The 19,008-nt window shown below is 38.5% G+C and overlaps 1 protein-coding gene across 2 annotated transcripts in view; it reads right to left on the minus strand.

Moving 5' to 3' along the window:
- Positions 1 to 19,008, minus strand: part of RICTOR (RPTOR independent companion of MTOR complex 2) — an 86,019-nt gene that overhangs the window by 32,468 nt on the left and 34,543 nt on the right. For both annotated transcript variants that reach the window (XM_072416618.1, XM_072416617.1), the window contains exons 4-11: positions 15,681 to 15,745; positions 13,523 to 13,654; positions 12,702 to 12,765; positions 8,898 to 9,024; positions 7,203 to 7,372; positions 6,136 to 6,203; positions 3,382 to 3,449; positions 966 to 1,048 (exon numbers count right to left, since the gene is read on the minus strand). In XM_072416618.1, the coding sequence (XP_072272719.1) occupies positions 966 to 1,048; positions 3,382 to 3,449; positions 6,136 to 6,203; positions 7,203 to 7,372; positions 8,898 to 9,024; positions 12,702 to 12,765; positions 13,523 to 13,654; positions 15,681 to 15,745 (777 nt within the window). The remainder of the gene's footprint in view (positions 1 to 965; positions 1,049 to 3,381; positions 3,450 to 6,135; positions 6,204 to 7,202; positions 7,373 to 8,897; positions 9,025 to 12,701; positions 12,766 to 13,522; positions 13,655 to 15,680; positions 15,746 to 19,008) is intronic.

Here is a 19,008-nt window from a genome sequence, read left to right on the forward strand (position 1 = left end):
CAAGTTTACCAAGAGGCAGTAGTTTCATGTATGAGCAAACGGGAAACAAACTGCAACCCCATGGCCAGTAAAATAACCTCCTTTATCATGTGTGTGTGAGAATTCATAGGACAAAGTCATTCTGGATCATAAAAAGCGAATGTGTGAAAATATTGGACACTTTGTGTCCCGAGGCCTAATGCTACATTTTTCATCAATTGAAAAAAACAGCTTTTATTTTTTTTTTTCAATGTAAGACAAAACCTCAGCTTTTATTACAAACTAGTGACATTAATTACATAATAGTCACATGTGCAATACATTTAAACATTTCTCTTAGATTGTAGGCTCTTCTGTGCAGGGTCCTCTCCTCCTTCTGTGTCACTGTCTGTATCTGTCTGTCATTTGCAAACCCCTATTTATGCCCCAATATGTTGGTACTATATAAATACTATATAATAATATTTTAGTCAGCAAAGATCTCCATTTAAATAAAAAGAGTAAATCTCTGAGTGTCATTGCAGTGATACAAATTTTCCCTTTTTACAACCCTGTGCTTAAAGACGCTTTACATTAGGAATTAGGAGCGCTGGATCCCTGTGATTCTGCGAGATCATTTTGTGTCTGTACTATGGCTGACAGTTTTAATGTGCTAAGAAGGAGGGGAGACCATTTTGTATTTAAAAGGCATTGATATACTGATTAACCATAAGAAATATGCATATACTGGAGAAGTATACCTAATATGCTGCAGTAGTTTGTTGGCAGACACACAGAAGTAGCTTTAATTAATTTGTGTCTGATCCGTTTTATAAACACTAGCTAAAACTTGTCCTATAAAATGAGCTAAAACAATACCTAAAAGATGGACTGACCATGTGACAGGCAGGTCTGACATTTATAAGAGAAAAAAATCACAAGACACAGAATGTTGCACTATACCCAGTAAAAGTGACTGAGGCTTTTGAGGAAGAACAATACCCTACCCGTATCTCCATGTTTGGTATACAAAGAACTCCAATCAGGGACTGGATGCCAGAGTTCCCGGGCTTGCATAGGCTAATGATACCTAAGAAAAAATACGACACACTTCAGTTACACAAGATATCAGCATCACATGATTTATCTATTAACAATGACCTGACAAAAGATTTATTGCTGGATTCCAACAGCAAACTAAATATAAAGCATTCACCATTTTTAAGCATTCTTCCTGAGCAGGTTAAAGGTTGTCAATTGCTCACCAAGAGATCATGATACAGATATGTGTTTACATTACGGAGAGTTCACAGGCTGACTGAAACCTGAACCATGTCCTGCCTGATGGGATGATATCCATAGAGATCCACATCGATTTCAGAGTTTTCTATACTCCATGGAACAAATAGGATGTGTAAAAACTTACAATGACCAGATTCTGTCAATTACAATACTATCAAAGTGTTTCATTAATTCAAAAGATTAATATTGGGCTAAAGATGCCATTCCTGTACTGTATCTATAGGGCCAGTCATGGCTGTCACATATGCAAATATGTCTGCCTTTGTTTGTCTCCATTACATGGTGGATTTTTTTTATTATTATTATTACTACACAGTATTTATATAGCGCCATCATATTATGCAGCGCTGTACATAGTCCATGTGTCACAAGCTGTCCCTCAAAGGAGCTCACAATCCAATGTCCCTACCGTGGTCATATGTCATTTATACAGTCTAAGGCCAATTTTAGAGGAAACCCAATTAGCCTCAATGCATGTTTTTTGGGATGTGTGAGGAAACCGGAATACCCAGAAGAAACCCATGCAGACACGGGGAGAACCTGCAAACTCCATTCAGATAGGGTCCTGGCCGGGATTCGAACCTGGGACATAGCGCTGCAAAGGCAAGAAAGCTATGCCCATTTACACAATTGCCCTGATTTATTAAAACGCTCCAAGACTGGAGAGGATAAACTTTCATAAGTGAACCTAAGGCAGTCCCAGCAAATCTGAAATGGATCTAGTCCTGGATTAAAAACATTTGCTAACAAATAGAAAATAATTTTAAGAAATCCATTCCAGGTTTGCTAGATCATTCAGGTTCACTGGTGAAAGTATATCCTCTCCAGCCTTGGAGAGCTTTATTAAATCAGCACCAATAAGTATAAGATGCTTTCTATCAAGTTCACAGGAAATGACAACTGCATTTTGAGAAATATCCAAAAGTAATTTTTTATACTTGAAAAAATTTACCAACCAATGAATCCAACTTATCTAAAAATTAAATTATTTTTATATTTGTTTGTCGTTAGGTTGAGATACATGGTTGTTAATGACCACGTAAATTCTTGCAGGTTATGCGTGGACTCAAATTTACCCTCAAATCTCCTTATCACTGTCTTATCAATCTTCTACTTTATTCTTATTGAAAGACAATGCTTTTATCACACACTTTGACATGAGGCTTCCTTAATTTTTGCAAGGGCAGCTGCTGGGAGCTCAGTTATGAATGATTATATATTATTATATATATACCCCCCAACAATGTGAGCAAATTGTTGGAAGTCAAGCCAGCAACATTGTGTGGTGGGAATGACATTAAGCATTCATGTGGAGAAAGACAAAGTGGTAAACATAGGCAAAATTCTGCAGTCCAGTAGACAGGGATGGAATTTTCACAGCGCTGAGACCCTGTAATAGGAATTTAGGCCCATACTGGGCATCATGGTGGCTCAGAAGTTAGCAATCTGTCCTTTGCAGCACTTGATTCCAGGTTTGAATCTCAACCAGGACACTATCCGGATGGAGTTTGCAGGTTCTCCGTGTGTGTGCATGGGTTTCCTCGGGGTACTTCGGTTTCCTTCCACATTCCAAAAACATGGAGTATGTTTAATTGTTTTCCCCAAAAATTGTCTTTAGACTGTATTATAGACATATGATTGAAGTAGGGAAATTCGATTGTGAGCTCCCTTGAGGGACAGCTAGTGACACGAATATGGACCTCATACAGTGCAGCGTAATATGTTGGCGCTATATAAATACTGTGTAATAATAATCATCATTTCTGGCAGATTAACTGATAGCTTTCTGTACTTGTGAAGAGATAAATTTGTCCTGTCCTAATTTACATCATAAAATCCAGGTATAAATGTCAACTTCCTCTGTCAATTAAAGCTTTACATTTAAAGCCAGATATGAGTGGATGCCAAAGGCAGACCAAATTATTTGAAATAATAGTGTCATTAGACATTAGGATAAATGAGGGTGTAACAATAAGAGATGAAAGTGGACAGAAATGACAAATCAAGAAATACAAACAAGATGTAACACGTCAAACTTTGTAAAATCTCACATCTACGAGCAGCAATCATGGAGAACGCTGCAATTACAGTCCAGTGAAAGTTAGAGAAACTCGCACTAACCTGCCCATGATCGGAATGCTGCTACAATCCCCAGTTTGCTTGCCTGGAATCTGGCCTCTCGGTCCTCTCTGAAAAGGAGCACAGTACACAATGGTAAACATTCAACATTTAAATGAATACATTCCAGATCCATCAAAACAAAATATATTTATTGTCCTACAGTTGCTTTTTTTCCTCAAGCAGCCATGGCCTCAATATGCTGCCATGCTGAAGAAAAGAAACCTTGCTCTCTGCCAGGAAGCAGCAATCTCACTGCAGAGGTCTGACCACAGCTCTCTAATTAGTAAAGAGTAGTAACTGTGCTCAGCACAGCATTACTTCTCTACTGCTTTGTAAATATTTCATATGTGCATTGTTTTTATATGTGTATCCTATTGAAGAATCAATGTTTATACTTTTTTTTATTTAAATGTTTTTTATATGTATTTCTGTCTGGACGGTAGAAGATATTTGAAGTGCAATCAATTAAAATAGGTATCGTAGGACAAGGTTAATTTCTACAGGGCTGCCCTGACTAGGCTGGGATTTTCTATAAAATTATTATCTCCATTATTAGTTGGAAAAAGAACCAAACATGTGAGAATGAAATCATTAGGAATGCAAATTTTTTAAGCAGTCAACTACATACAAGATACAATCTTTGCCATTAAATTCCAATCTCAGAACTAAACCTATGCATTGTGTGTGCTGATTTCATGGATCTAACTGCACCAAAAACACAAAGCTGTGAATTGGGGAGATGAGGATGCTTCATATGTAATATCACTCTGCTCAGCAGGGTCTGCTCTACTGCAAAATGTTGGAGGAATACACAATAAACCAAGAATGGCTAAAGAAGAAAATGACTCAGTAAATAAAAAATATCTTGGTACAATAGGGATCTATAAAATGTGGCACAGGATCTAAGGTGACCACACACTCCAGTACTCTACTACTGTACATCACATATTTGGCTTGCCTGCATCTTCTGCATCAACCACCACCAGCAGTTAGCAGGAAAAAAGTCAATAAAATCTGAACAAATGCAGAAAAAATGATATTTCATATAGAATTCAGATCAGCAGTGAATGTTTGTTAACGGAGGTCTGGAATATACAAAGTTGTGTCTGTATCACCTTATCAGCTGTATGTCACATGCAACGGCAAGGCAACACCTCATGGTGAGGAATCGCAGCACTCAAGGCAATATAACAGCATCTGATGTTAACTGGTAAATTATTCAAGAATTTCCTTTCTAAACTGTTCCTATGAGAGGACTAACAATGAGACTGGAAAAATGTAGGGACTCCAAACAGGTTTAAGACATATATTTAAGACAGAGTTTGCATTGGAGCTTTTTTTCCAATATGATCTCATCTTACCATGTATGAACATATTCCCTGGTACTTAAAGGCTACATACACATGTTCAATATTTGTCATCGGAAAGGATCTTTCATGATCCTTTCCAACGACAAAAGACTGAATAAGCTTTGTACATACAGCACCATTCTGCTCCATGGAGAGGGGAGGTAGGAGAATGTCGGAGCGGCACCCTGCTGCATTCTCTCCCCTTCACTTTCATTGTGATCTTTGTCCAGGACGGATCCACGAGCAACTTTGGACAAGCGCTGTACACACGCCAGATTCTCTTCCGATTATTGGACGAGAATCATCTGAGGTGTGTACGTAGTAAACTTTGCAAAAATGTGGCCAAGTATAGGATGGGAAAAGAAAATGAAGGTTGAGGTTACTGGTAAAAAGCATGTTAAGATAAATGCAATGTGGAGCTGTCTGATGCACACTTCCTGCACTGATTTGAACTTGTTGGTGAGTGGCGAGCTTTAGCCATATTCGGCATGTATGCCTAATATTATTGCACAGTATTTATATAGCCTCAACAAAATGCACAGTGCTGTACAAAGTCCATAGTCATGTCACTAGCTGTTCCTCCAAGGGGCTTACAATATCTAATATAGTCATATGTCATTAATACAGTCTAAGATCAGTCTGGAGGGGAAGCTACTTAACTTGTATGTTTTTCGAATGTGGAACCCACGCAAAAACGAGTATATAACTTTTGCCACCTTTTAGTGCATGAGCACAAGGATCTAGTCAGTTCCTTGTAGCATAAGCAGCTCAGTGTAGTATGCCAGGATATGCAAAGACCCTGCATGTGCAGGAGTTGCATCATACCAGCATGGCTTCGTACCAATACCTGGAAGAAAACCAGAAGCAGCATCTGTGATGGAGCCAGGACAGTTGAGTTCAAATATTAAATATATTATTAAAGGATGTGCCTGGTCGCAAATTTATGCTTTGATGGTGACTGCAGACAGATGATTGTGTGCAATAATGCTGCGCATACTTGCCCATTATGGCAGAAGCTCACAACCCACCAAGTTTTTAAGTGCAGAAGACAAAAGGCAGGTCTGCAGCCTAGCTGAGCAGTGGACTGTGCAGGCTCTGTAATAAACTCAGGACTAGATACAGAAATACAAACCTTCTGGCTAATAAAACATCTCCCATATATGTGTTTCATATTCTGTTTATCTATTAGGCTGAAGCACATTCTAAAAATCATCACTTAAAATTGAGGTCTTTATTTACTTTCAGCTGCAGAAATCTCTGTATATACTGATGGTTTTAACATACTGATTCCACATATGCATTTCCATCTCACAAAGTTTTAATTGCTTTGACTGGCGACAGGTTTTACTGTGTCTCTCAGCTTGGTGATTGGCATGAATAAATGAATAAATCTGTATCCACTTACTTGAGCTGTCCTTCTGCTGTGTCTGGATTGTGCCTGTAGTGAAAGTCTGTGTATGGTGCCAAAATTTGCTAAAACAGAAATAAATGAGAATTAGAATTTGTTTTTTTGTTTGTTTACAAGATACAGTGTTTGAATAGCATAGCTGATAAATATGGTCTTATATTCATCTGGGTTTCCCAAACTTTGAACAGGCAGGTTCCACCATCAACACCCATACATGAGGCGGCCCAATAAAAACCGGCAGATCCTCACACAGCATATATCCATTGTGTTTATGGGAACAATAATATTGGTCAATGCAGTGAGCTCCAATATGGTGATTTGCTTTTTTTGCAATGGGAACTGACAAGCTGAGAATAATAAGTCAGATACCCTCAACCATGTCTGTAGTTGCTGACCAGATCTGAGCAATGGCAAGAAATATTTGGACCCATACTTGTACAAAAATCTGCATCAAAATTTTAAATATTTTTAAAAGTCTTTTTCAATGCCTTGCTTTAGATTAAACTACAGGATATCTTTGTGATTGAAGTCAGGTACCAACAAACACAACATGGCGGTAATTCAAAAATATTGTTAGCTTAGACCAGGGTTTGTCAACCATGGTTCCTCCAGAGGTTGCTGGGGGTTCCCTTATCAATAAGTTATTTTCACCTCCCAGGTCAGTTTATGTGATACCAATGGTCTTTTTGGCTATCTGTAAGGATGATATTCTTCCCAATGGACAGCAAAATAAGAAACATTCTTCTCACTGACCACCATGCCAATATATTGTGCGCTGTGTTTATAGAGTAATTATAGCAGGGGATCCCTAAGACCTAAAAGTTATTTCAAGGGTTCCCCCACATTGGAAAAGTCGAGAATAGCTGGCTTAGATAATGTTAGCACCTAAAAAGTCATCTAAAAAAACAAATTATGCTAAATCACCTGGCTGCAGGGATAATTTGTGTTGTTCTTATACCCAATTTTCTTAATGTTGTCTCTAGATAATTGTAGCAGTTAATTATAACTATTGAATAGTTAAATACCATAGCACATTCCCCAAAATAATGCAAAGTGGCACCTACCTCTAATTCAACATCAGCTCGCACATACTGTCGTGTCTTTGGATGATTGAGGAGGTGCAGGACTGTGGTGATGAGAGCCTCATTTATTCGGCTTAACTGGCAGTCAATCACATTTTTTAGAATAGTACTGAGACCGCCTCTGAGCGCCACAACTTCTGGGTTCTGAAGAGCTGGATAAAAAAGAATAAAAACAGTTGTAGGAATCACCTGCAAGTAAACTGAAGTGCTATTAGTGCCTCAATGAGCATAAACACAAAAAAATGAGGGGACAGCAAACAAACATACAAAAACAATATTAATAAAAATAGGGGGAATGTTATTTTAACAGGAAACATCAGATTTTAACCAAACAAAATAAAGTACATAAAAGGGAGATTTTTACCTGCACTCCCTCGCCCTGTTACTGGACAGAGAAATGATAAGTAGCAGTCTCTTGTTAGCAGAAGAGTACTGAAGTACAACTGAGGTTCTTTATTGCAGATGTTCTTTTTGCAATAAAAAAAGATAGACCTTTGCAGGATCACAATTTTTTATTCACACGTATCTTCCCTTACTATTGTGGGAGCTGCCATCTTCACCCAGTTCTCTTCCAGGTTTTGGATTTAGGGACATTTTGGTTGGCCAGGTCAGGGTGATAGGGTAATTCCCACGCATATGTGCAGTCTGAGGTATAGTTGGCATATCTTGGCATCCTACACCGAGTACATATGCAGCTTAGTGTGCTTGAAAAAAGAGGACTGCAAAACCGCAGGTACACATGAAAGGGAAATCAGCTTCCCCTTCCACAATTAAAATCCTATCTACTATCTACAAAATTTTAATGTGGAACTATGGTTCCGCAATAAGGCCAAAAACTACATCAGAGGCTTGTTTCACTATGCTATTACCATTTGTTTTGGTTACCACTCCAGAAATGAGGATGTATGCTGGACACTGCTACATCTAGGCCTAAGGAAGAATCATAAGAGGAGTCTGAAGAGGGGGATAGATCTTTGTGCACTACTTGGGAATCTCAACACTTCAGTCTTTATTTTAGCTAGACAAACCTCTTGAGTGCCTTTCTTTGTCTTATTTAGACTATAGGACTTTATGAGGCATTTTATTGCAGTTGCTCTTTGCTCAATTATTGTCATTAGAAACATTTTTTGCAGATTTGAACAATTGTTTCTAGCAATAAACGACTGAAACATGAATGAACAAGTGCTGTACACACAGCGGCATTCTGTTCTATGAACAGGTGAGGGAGAACCGGCGAACGGCACTTCACTTTTTTTGTGGTCAGTCATGGATTCGCCAGAAGGATCCATGAACGGTGTTGGACGACCTCTGTACACACGTCAGATTCTCATCCGAGGCGAGCACGACAGCTCGTGGTGGCCAAGAATAATTGGACATGTGTATACAGCCTTTAATAAGATTTTAAAAGTAACCCCTTCCTTTGCAAATGGACGATGTCAAAGTGACATTGAACTTCCCACATTTCCAGCAGGATAAAATCCCTCTTCATGCTTCCTCGTCGCTCCTCTGGATAGATGTTCATTGACTAAACTCTAAGTTTTACCTTAATCACAAAAGCTTTTCTTTCAATTTCACATTGATATTTCATACAAAGCGTGATGATAAATAACCACAGTAGATTTCGTAAGCAGGAGTTGTGTCGATTTCTCCGCCTCTTCAGACTTTCATTAACCTTACCTAGTTCACAGATGATAGCGATACAGGCCCGAACCATTCTGTCCCTCTCTTGAAGGCCGTCATTTCCAACTGCTATCAAGGAATTTGTTATAGAACTGGGGAATAAGGAAGCATTCACAGTAATCATCTGCAAAACACAAGCATAGGATTACATAAACACAGTTGTCAGCAGCCTCAGGAATACAGATTAGTTGATGTCAACCCAGATTAGAGTTTAGTGCTTACTCAAGTACACTGCAGTATGGAAGCATGACTGTACAGAACAACTATGGCCAGAGAACTGCAAATCATGTGCTATAAAAAAGAAGAATACAGCAATGTATAGATCTTTTAAGTGAACCTAAATTATCATACGCATTATCACATTATCATGTGAACAGAATGTCTGATTTCCAATATAAGGGTTATTGCAGAGAGGAGATCGATCACTGCCAATCACTGTTAGTGTAAACATAAAAAAAAAAAATGAATGCCTTTCTATAAATCTGGCACTACCATAGCGGCAATCATTCTATTTTTTGACTGTCACTTCTATATTAATAGAGACCTTTTGTGTCAGAAAAGAAAGTGTTGTTCAATTGCTAGCAGGGACTATGAAATTGGGCAAGACTGAGGGTGAGATAAGTAGAGCAAAATCCAGGGGAATTTTCAAGGAAAACTTGTTTCTGCCTGCAAGAGAACTGACACTGAAATAGAGAGCAATCAAAGTGAACAAATATGACAAATGAAAATAAATCTTCTATATCAGATTATTATACTAATATTACACCTGATACTTTCACAAGGTTACTAAACCGACTCCCTGGCACTCAGTGGTGTCTGAACAGAAAACTTTAGGAGTTTCCCTGGAACCCCCAAACCCTGAGATTCCCTAATAAGTAAATTCCAGCTTCCTCTGATAAGGATGCATGCTGTGTTTCAATCATTGTGGTGGGAAGTTTCAAAGGCCTTCAGAATACAATGTTGTTTAGAATATCCAAGAAAGGACTCAAAGCAGGCACGAGCAATATGTATTATAGAAAAAAAAGTGATAAAAAAGCAATAATTAAAATAAAAATCAAGATGTATATAACCCTACTACTAATATTAAAGTAACAAGAAAGTAGTAAACAATTGTGTACACGTCATCCACAGGAAAATCTATTGTGTGCTACTCCCCCCTTCGCTTAGATTGTAAGCTCTTCTGTGTCACTGTCTACATGTCATTTGCAAACCCCATTTATTGTACTGCACTGAGTAATATGTTGGAGCTAAATAAATACTGTCTGATACCAATAATAGGGCACAGCAAAAAAAGGAAAGTGCTTATAGAATGCCAACTTAAACAATGGTAGTTAGTACCTGCGTACCTATAAAGGTGTTTCCCGACCTTTTTACCCTGGGGGAACCCTTGAAATACCTTTCATGTCTCAGTGATCCCCTTTTATAATTACTGATCATTGCTCAAGGAAGCTCAAGCAAGCGTTGGGAGAAACCCAAGGTTCAATGGTCGAAAAAAACTGACCTACAACAAGGAGCTACAGCTGCTGGACAAAGTATTAGCTATGCATGAAATTTAGGTTCAGGTTTACACCCCAGCCCAAAATTTGCTTGATCTAATGAGGGTCAAGTGAGGTTGTGTACAAGAGTACAGAATGGCAGCATTACAGGCTGTGTTTATATAGTCAACAGATGACTGTAGATGTGCAACCAAAGCAAATTCTGTTTTGGTGCGTATGCATGAAACAAAGAATGTTTGTCGACTTTCAGACACGCTGCAATGATGAGGCACGGTAACCAGATTTCCCACATCCAAAGCAACAGATTATACACAGGCCTCGACAACAATACCAAATGCTTTCATTTCAAAACTATTTGAAATGGGTACAGAAAGCTTGTCAAACACACCAAATGAAAGATAAGATCGTCCCCAGGAAACCCGAGATTTATAGTGTGCGGAGCCATAACTACAAAACATCAATAAACTAAAGTGATTGCAGAGGACAAAAATTCAGTAAGAGCACGTTTTCTACTTTAGATTTATTAACTGCTCCTAAATTATAGTCAATATCTATCTACACACACACACACACACACACACACACACACACACACGTGAATAAACAGTTTATATACAGTGGTACCTCGGTATAAGTCCGTTTTGGAATAAGTCCAACTTGGTATAAGTCCTGTTTGGACATGAAAAATTTTGCTGGGTATACGACCTTTGTGCTAGAACTTGTATGGGTCAAAATGAGTCTTAACACCGCGCGCTACCCTTATTTACCTCTTTGGAGACAAAGCCACAACTCCCCACGAGTGTCAGTACGCCAGTTGCTACCATTCAGTGAACAACCCGCGCTATAACTCTCTGTGGATTACATAACATCTCCTCGACTCTTCTCAGCAAGGTAAAGTGAGGTTAAATTTTCATTTATTTCGTCTAATTGCTTTTGTATTTATGTATTTTAGCATTAGGCAGTGTTTAAATTATTTCATACAGTCCCATCAATGTATAATACACACAATACATACTGTTCTGTTATTGTATATAAAGCTAAACTCCTGCCCCATACCCACGTCACAAGGGTTGTTTTTATTAAACTCTTAACGGTTAAGTAACAAATGATTTAGCAATTTGTAGGTTGAGTTGCTCAGCAATTAGGTTGAATCAGTGTTGAATCAGCAACTACTCAGTCACACCAGTAGATGGCACTGCACCCTCATGTAAAGAGCATAACAAACTCTTGCCTAAGGAGGCAAGTGCTTATTGGTTACACACTTTAAATGAAGGCACAGCGCTGTCTACTGGTGGCCAACAATAATGCACCAAGCATTTGTTAGAGAGCAAGTGACCAATCATAACCAATTCAAACTAAAATAATCAGTAAAAGATAAAAAAAAAAAAAAAAAAAAAAGAAAAAACAAATTTATGTATATACAAAAACTGAGCCATTTTAAACTAAACACACCATGGTACTTTGAATGTTACATTTACATGCTTGATTTATTCTCAAGCCAAAGCAGGTTTCTGTATTCTCAGGTAAGAATGGGTATTTATAAGTACATACAACAAATCATTTTAGTGTAGCCAGCACATTATCACCGGCATAAGTTATTCAAAGCAGTGATTAATTGCCACTACAAAACTGAACAGATGATATGGCCCTTACTTGCACTCCTGTACATTACAGGTTCCTCTTCTCTCTATACATTGTGAGCTTCCCATGACTTACAAGAGCAAGGCAAGTCTTTTTTACATCCCTCTAGACTTATATGAGCATTTGCAAGGTGGGAGAGCACAGTATTTTATAGGTATTTTTTAACCTGGAGGTCGGTGTTAAAGGATAAACTTTACATAATGTCACTTTGTAGGTTCTTCTAGCTGAAAATTCAGATTTTTCTCCTATTTTTATATGTCTGTATTCCAAATTGCATTTCACATTAAGTACTACACAGTCATATTGGACTTCCATACTGAAGTGCACAATCTGTTCTATGTGCCCCAAACCAATACGTTGTAATATATTTCATGGTCTGTACATGAAAGTCTCTTTATGAATCTATTTACAGAAGTAAAGAATTTTGATGTCCTAATCAGTGTCAATGCCAACAAGTGGGGAAAAGTTCAAACCTCTTCCAGGTTTTAGTATTGTCTCTTGTTATCCTTTTGAAACTTTAACACACAAAGTAGTAATGATGAGAGATTATTCCCTCCACTGGGGAACAGCAATAAAAAAAATGACAGTGGTTCCAAAAGTTTTTACTCCAAACCAAAAAAAAGTGATAATCATATATATTATTATTATTATCAATGTACTGCACCTTTCTGACTAGTCGAAGTGCTTGCGTCCTTTCTACTTCATTGCTTTGCTGTATGTCTATGCACCTGAAAGGCAAAACAAACTCATCAGGATAAACAAAGAAAATCACAGATTATACAGAAACTATTCTATAGGAAACTAGAATATGTGTGGTCAGTTTGGCAGCATTTTTTTTAGAATTCCCATGTTTTTAAACTTAAACATACCAGGAAGACAAAAGGCACATTTTCTGGGTAGCCTTGGCATGACAGTCATTTCTAAATATTCCCTATAACAAAGAATGCACTCGCATTTTTAATTTGGGGGTCACCTTAAAGCAGAACTACACCCTGGACACTCACTTGTCCCCTCTTCCTGAGGAAGATTTTCGGCCATCTTGATTGGCCTAGGCGGGAAGACATAACTCCCAAGCAAGAGTTTATTCCCGACCCATGCAGGGGAAGCCAGAAATGCAGAGTATCCTGCTATGTACAGCTCAGCTTTTCTGACAGATACCCAGAGTGATAGGTATGGTAGGCAGGTAGGAGAGATTATTGCAGCAAGGACATTGCTTGTACCTTCCTGCTTGATTGTGAATTTTTAAAAGTGGAACTTGAGTTCTGCTTTAACTAGAATTTGCAAAGAACAACACAAGGTAACTCCAGTAGACACAACACTCTCAGTTCAGTGCAGTGAATTTATATTGGTTAGGTGTTCTGCTTTATGACAATGCAATAAATACAGGAATCAGTTTTCAGACGAGCGCTAAAATAAACTAACATGTTTGTCACTATGATTTTTGCCATAGCCACACATACATCTACTCCGGTTAGAGTCACTTACCTGGCTATTAAGTAATCTACTTTTAAAGTTAGCACCTTCTGTAAAATACTGGAATCTCTAATAAGATAGCGGAGGGCTCGGAGGCCAGCTGCTCGCACTTCTTTTGCTTCATTTAGCAAAGCTAATCGCAAGCTGGAAAAAAAGAAAATTATTGTTAACTGCACAGATTCTCATAAATTGTTGATTATATAATTTATCATTAGATATACAAATAAAAGTCTTGTAAAACATAAATTTTCTATAGTCACACATGTTACAATCTGACTGCAGAATCTTCTTTATACAAGAAATATATAATGCAGTGGCCAACCTGAAAAATACACTGGAAGCACAACTCTGACCTTCTCTTCAGTCTTGTGAAGTTGTACAAAGCTTTTTTCCTGGACTGAAATGGCATACAATAATTTCTTTGCACACTGTAAGCTTCTCAGTGTGCATTAGAATCTGCATCTTTTCCTAGCTGGAGTATAACCAGCGCCATACAACCCTTTCTTCTTCAACCTGACTGTTCCTGACTCATCCCCAAGACATGCCTATATCTCAAATCCTGACATCTGCCTATCAAGACATTTAATTGCAATATTCCTCCTCCCAAGAGCTAGCTCATTGCTTGCATTGTGGGTTCCAAAAGTGGACCTAACCCTAGAAAACAAAAAAAAATCCCTAGGAAAAAGTATTATTTGACAAAGAAGACACAGCTCCCTGGCTCCTTGTGTTATTTTTTTGTTTCTGCTCTAAAGTTCAATTTTAATATTTATTCAGATAGGCCCGGTGTTCTCCCCAGCCCCTTTGAGCTGGGCGCACCACCCGGCACTTTTTAGTAACCACCCGGCTGTTTTTATGTGGCTACTGAAGAGTTGGGTCACAATACAGGGGATGCCACCCTCCTACAATTTCTTCACACCTGGCTCAAAAAAATCCCTGCGTTGAGCACTGGATAGGCCCATCTTGTACAAAGTTGTTGGTACATTTAAAGTAGATGGCAACATTTCGTTATGTGTGGCCGGCTTTATGGCAGGACTATTACATAACGTAACATATTCTGTACGTAAAAGAATGTTTGCTGACAAAGTTGCTGATCTCTCAATGAGGGTAGCTAGAAGTTTCTGTGTTTACCTGGCTTTGTAAGTCAGTTGTAGATGTGCTGTGTCCGTCTGTCCTACCACTCTATCATCATGATAGACAAGAAAGAAGAACTGTGGAGTTGAAGTGGCCAAGAACATGGGCACTTCTGGAGTTCCCTAATATTTTTCTTATTTTGTTGTTCTGTACAAATTGGAAAAGGGTTCAGAACTAGAAAAATATTACGTTATAATCCCTGTTAAAGCGGACCTATCACCGAAATATCATCTAAATCTATCTATCTATATCTATCAATCTAAAAATTATTAATGTTTTTTTTAAAAAAAAACCCTTAAAAAAAAAAAAAAAAGTGAAGCCTCCTCTCTTTCTGTCTTCTGTATCCCAGGAGGCTTCTGCCTGCTCACTCTGCGCTCTCAGGCATGCGCAGAAGGGGCTTTTTCCTGTAATGGAAAAAAAGGCTGATCTCACGCATGCGCAATGGGATTGGCATTTTTTTCCTCCCGTTTACAGCTGGCTACGTCATTCACTGTTGCATCTGTGTAGTGCCGGATCAGGTGACGTAACCTACATTGGAAATAAGATGGTGGAAGATGGCCGGCCAGAGGAAGAGAAGGGAAGAAGTTGGATTACAGGGAAGTGCAGGACCCAAACAAGGACGGCACCTGAGGGCTCTGCGGAAGTAAAGGTCTACATGATATTTTTTTAGTTTAGTTCCCGCAAGAACACATATATGTTCCTTCACTTCTTGCAGATTCATCAGAAAAAAAAAGAAAGGGGAAAGTTCTGGTACAAGTGGTAAACCCTCCATATTACACTCTTCCTCCCCACCATAAAAAGTTGTGACTAGAATGAAATACAAATCTCAGAGACAAGAGGAACAACAATCTTTACACCAAGTACAACAGACCTGGAAAGGTTTATGATTTGAATGAATGGTACAATTGGTGTGAAAGTTGAATGAATATAAATATTCATGACCATAATGTCATTTAATAATGAACAGGCAAACACAAAGCCCTTTAGCATCATTAGTAGAATAAATATATCCAATATAAAGTAACAATTTCGCACTTACCAAATAATTATGTCTTCATACATAAAACCTAATTTTTCTTCATTGTGGCCAACGTTGCATAGAAGCTAAAGGAAACAAAAGAAAATTTTACAAATTAGTGATAACATTCTATATACGCAGCATTATTACAGCATATCTACCTGAGAACAAATGCATAATAAATTGCAGCCACTTATCAGTCCACTTATATGGTGGCTGCATTTGTTTTACATTTACAGGTCTTGCAGGTCGCAATTACCATACATGAGGGGAAAGGGTCTGAATTCCACAAAGAATTCTGAGAACAATTTTAACGGATAGGTCAACAAATTCAAAGATCATAGGATGTTATCATGGTGGGAGCCTTCAACACCATCTGTCTTTCACAGTTATGTAATTTTACCATGCTGGCTTTTGGATATCAAATATTCACAACACTTATGCAGACTTCTTGACACCAAAAATTGGATTATGTACCAAGAACAAATTTCACACCTCCTGGTCTTGGACAATGAACATCTGCCATGTCACATTCCATAGTGATTAGATTAAGGTGTTTGTGCTCTATGAACATAAATTCTGAGGTATTCCCTACAGTTTTAGACCCGATGAAGCAGCTTGGAAGGCTGTAAAACATCTTCAACTTTACAAAAACAAGTCCAGATGAATGTGACTACTGATAGGACGTTATCAGCTTACAGAATATCAAGCAGGATTAACGGGTACTTTTTGAACTTGCTCTCAATGGTATAACAAACAACCCAAACATAAGCAAGTAATATAAAAGCAAAAAGACCGTGTGAACAAAGAGTAATATAACGCCACACCCCAACAATAAAATTAATTACTAGTTATAATTCACTAAAACAAATTTCGAAAGGTTTATATATGAGGTTCATAAGAGAATTCTAAATGGTTATTTATATTTTGCACATGTTCTCGACACAACGCGTTTCATAGTGTTTACCATTTCTTCAGGACAAAATAAATTAACTGAAGTGAACAGCAGTGATCTCCCCAGCCCCACCACCCAGCACTTTTCAGTACCCACAAGGCTGTTAGTTGGTTACTGATAAGTTGGGTCACAATACAAGGGCAGACACCTGCCAATAACGTCTCCGAACACAGCTTAACAAAAAAATTCTTGGGAGTATACTGGACAGGTATACACTGGGTTTAAATCTGCTTTAACTGCACCTTTATCCAATACCCAGGTTCATCTCCCCAGTCCAGATTACAGAACCCGGACATGTGCACACCTAGATAAGACAAGTCTTTGCACACCCCTGCAGATCTGACAGAAAACCCAACAGCTAGCCGAACTGGAGTAGGTTTTGGAATCATGTGGTAACATGATTTAAATTAATGTGGAATGGACCTACCTCAGTGTTCCCCCCGGCTCCTTTTAGCGGGGCTCCCCACCCAGCACATTTCAGTAACTACCCGGATGTTTTTGGGTGGTTAATAAAGAGCTCGGTCACAATACAGGGGCTGCTACCCACCTACAACTTCTCACCCAGCTTAAAAAAATTTCTTAGATCTTAGATTTCATTACAAATCGTAAGATATTTACTGCAAAGCATGTCTTAAAGAAATGAACAGCCACCTAGTAAGCATACGACCCAGCGGGACCAATTTTTACAAGCACAGGGCGTAAATAATTTGATTTTTTTTCAAATATTACAACCTAGCACCTCTAAGTGTGAACTTGTTTCTAAAAGATATGATTCTGCTTTCTGGTAAATGATGCTAAAAATCGGCTCACACTTTCAAGAACCCAGAGCGTTACAATGCGAAACAGAACTGAAAACAAGTTGTAAACAGGAAGCAACAAGAACGCGTTAAATTGTTCAGAAAATCAACAGTCAGCTCATATATAACTCAATCTGAAAGCCCCTCTGTGTCTCTGCAGTTGTCAGATAAGATAAATATCAAGTGTATTCAACCATTTCCACAACTCTCACAAATAAACTTACCTTTCAGGAATTTATACTCAGAATGTGCAAACTGCATCACCTTTATTATAACATAATAGCATGTGGCGTTTTCAAGAGTGATAGTCCAACCTTCCACTCCTCGGGGAACCCTATACACCAATGTTGTTGGATCCAAAAAATATACATATCATTTATGCAAACACCCTTTGGTTTTCATTAAAGTGGACATACCAGATGCCCATCAAAGCAGTACTGAATTTCCTCTTTTAGGAATGCATGATCGGGCATTATCGCAGACAGGGCTTTCAGCAGCAACACGCATGGTGCAATGCTTGTTATTGAACTATTATTTAAACCATGCAACCTTAGGCTACGTACACGTCAGATGATTCTCATCCAATAATCACCGCAGAGCTGGTATGAGAGGAGAATCTGGTAAATGTACAGCGCTCGCCCGACGTCGTTAATGGATCTGTCCTGGCAGATCCATGCGCAATGAACGATCGTAAGAAAAGTAAAGGCAAGAGAGCACAGCGGGGTGCAGCTTCGCCGTTCTCCTCCCTCCCCGCAGAACAGTGCTGTATGTACAGTGCTCGTTCATGCATCATTCAGTCTTTTCTTTGGAAAGGATTGTAAAAGATACTTTGCAATGATAATTATTGAACAAGTGAACACAGCCATAGTGCTGAATGGAAGGCCCATCTAGGATACATCAAAGACATTCTTGGAGATTCCCATAATGTATGTCTGGGCAACATACATATAAAACACTTGTATGCAAACTTCCCAATGTTTTGTCTTTTATTAAATGCACAGAAATAAAAAAAAAAAAAAAAAACCCTGACAATTCTTGACTAGCAACTTGAGCTGAGAGACTGATGCTATCCTCCATCCTAACTGTTGGAGTATAGCCGATATAATTTTATTTTTTGTTATTTTTGTAATCTTTGATGAAGGTTAGGCAGAACTAAACCTGTGATACTCGCCTGTCCCCGTTCATCTGCAGGGCATCATCTCCCTCCTTCTCCTCTTACTAAATAAGCCCTTTTGGTTGATCTGCTGGGATGATGTGTAAATTCATTAATTCCCACCATGTGCAGGGGCAGTTGGGATTGCTGGGTATCCTTGGACAGTTTCCTGTAGTGATCAGGCAGGTAAGAGGGATTTATTGTAGAAGGAATATTGCAATATTAGCTTGCCTGATGACATATTCCTAGAGTCGGACATTTAGTTCTGCTTTAGGCGGTTTTATTCCATTTTGGACCAATAGCCTGTTTATGAACCTCTGTGTTTTTGCAGATTCCCCTAACATCACAATAGGAACATAAAAGTATAGGGACTCTGTGATGTGAAGGGTAAATGGTATGATCCACCCCCTGCTCCACCAGCCCTTCTATATTTGTTAAACTTCT

The sequence above is a fragment of the Pyxicephalus adspersus genome, chromosome 6 (genome assembly GCF_032062135.1).
Source record: "Pyxicephalus adspersus chromosome 6, UCB_Pads_2.0, whole genome shotgun sequence".
Lineage (NCBI taxonomy): Eukaryota > Metazoa > Chordata > Amphibia > Anura > Pyxicephalidae > Pyxicephalus > Pyxicephalus adspersus.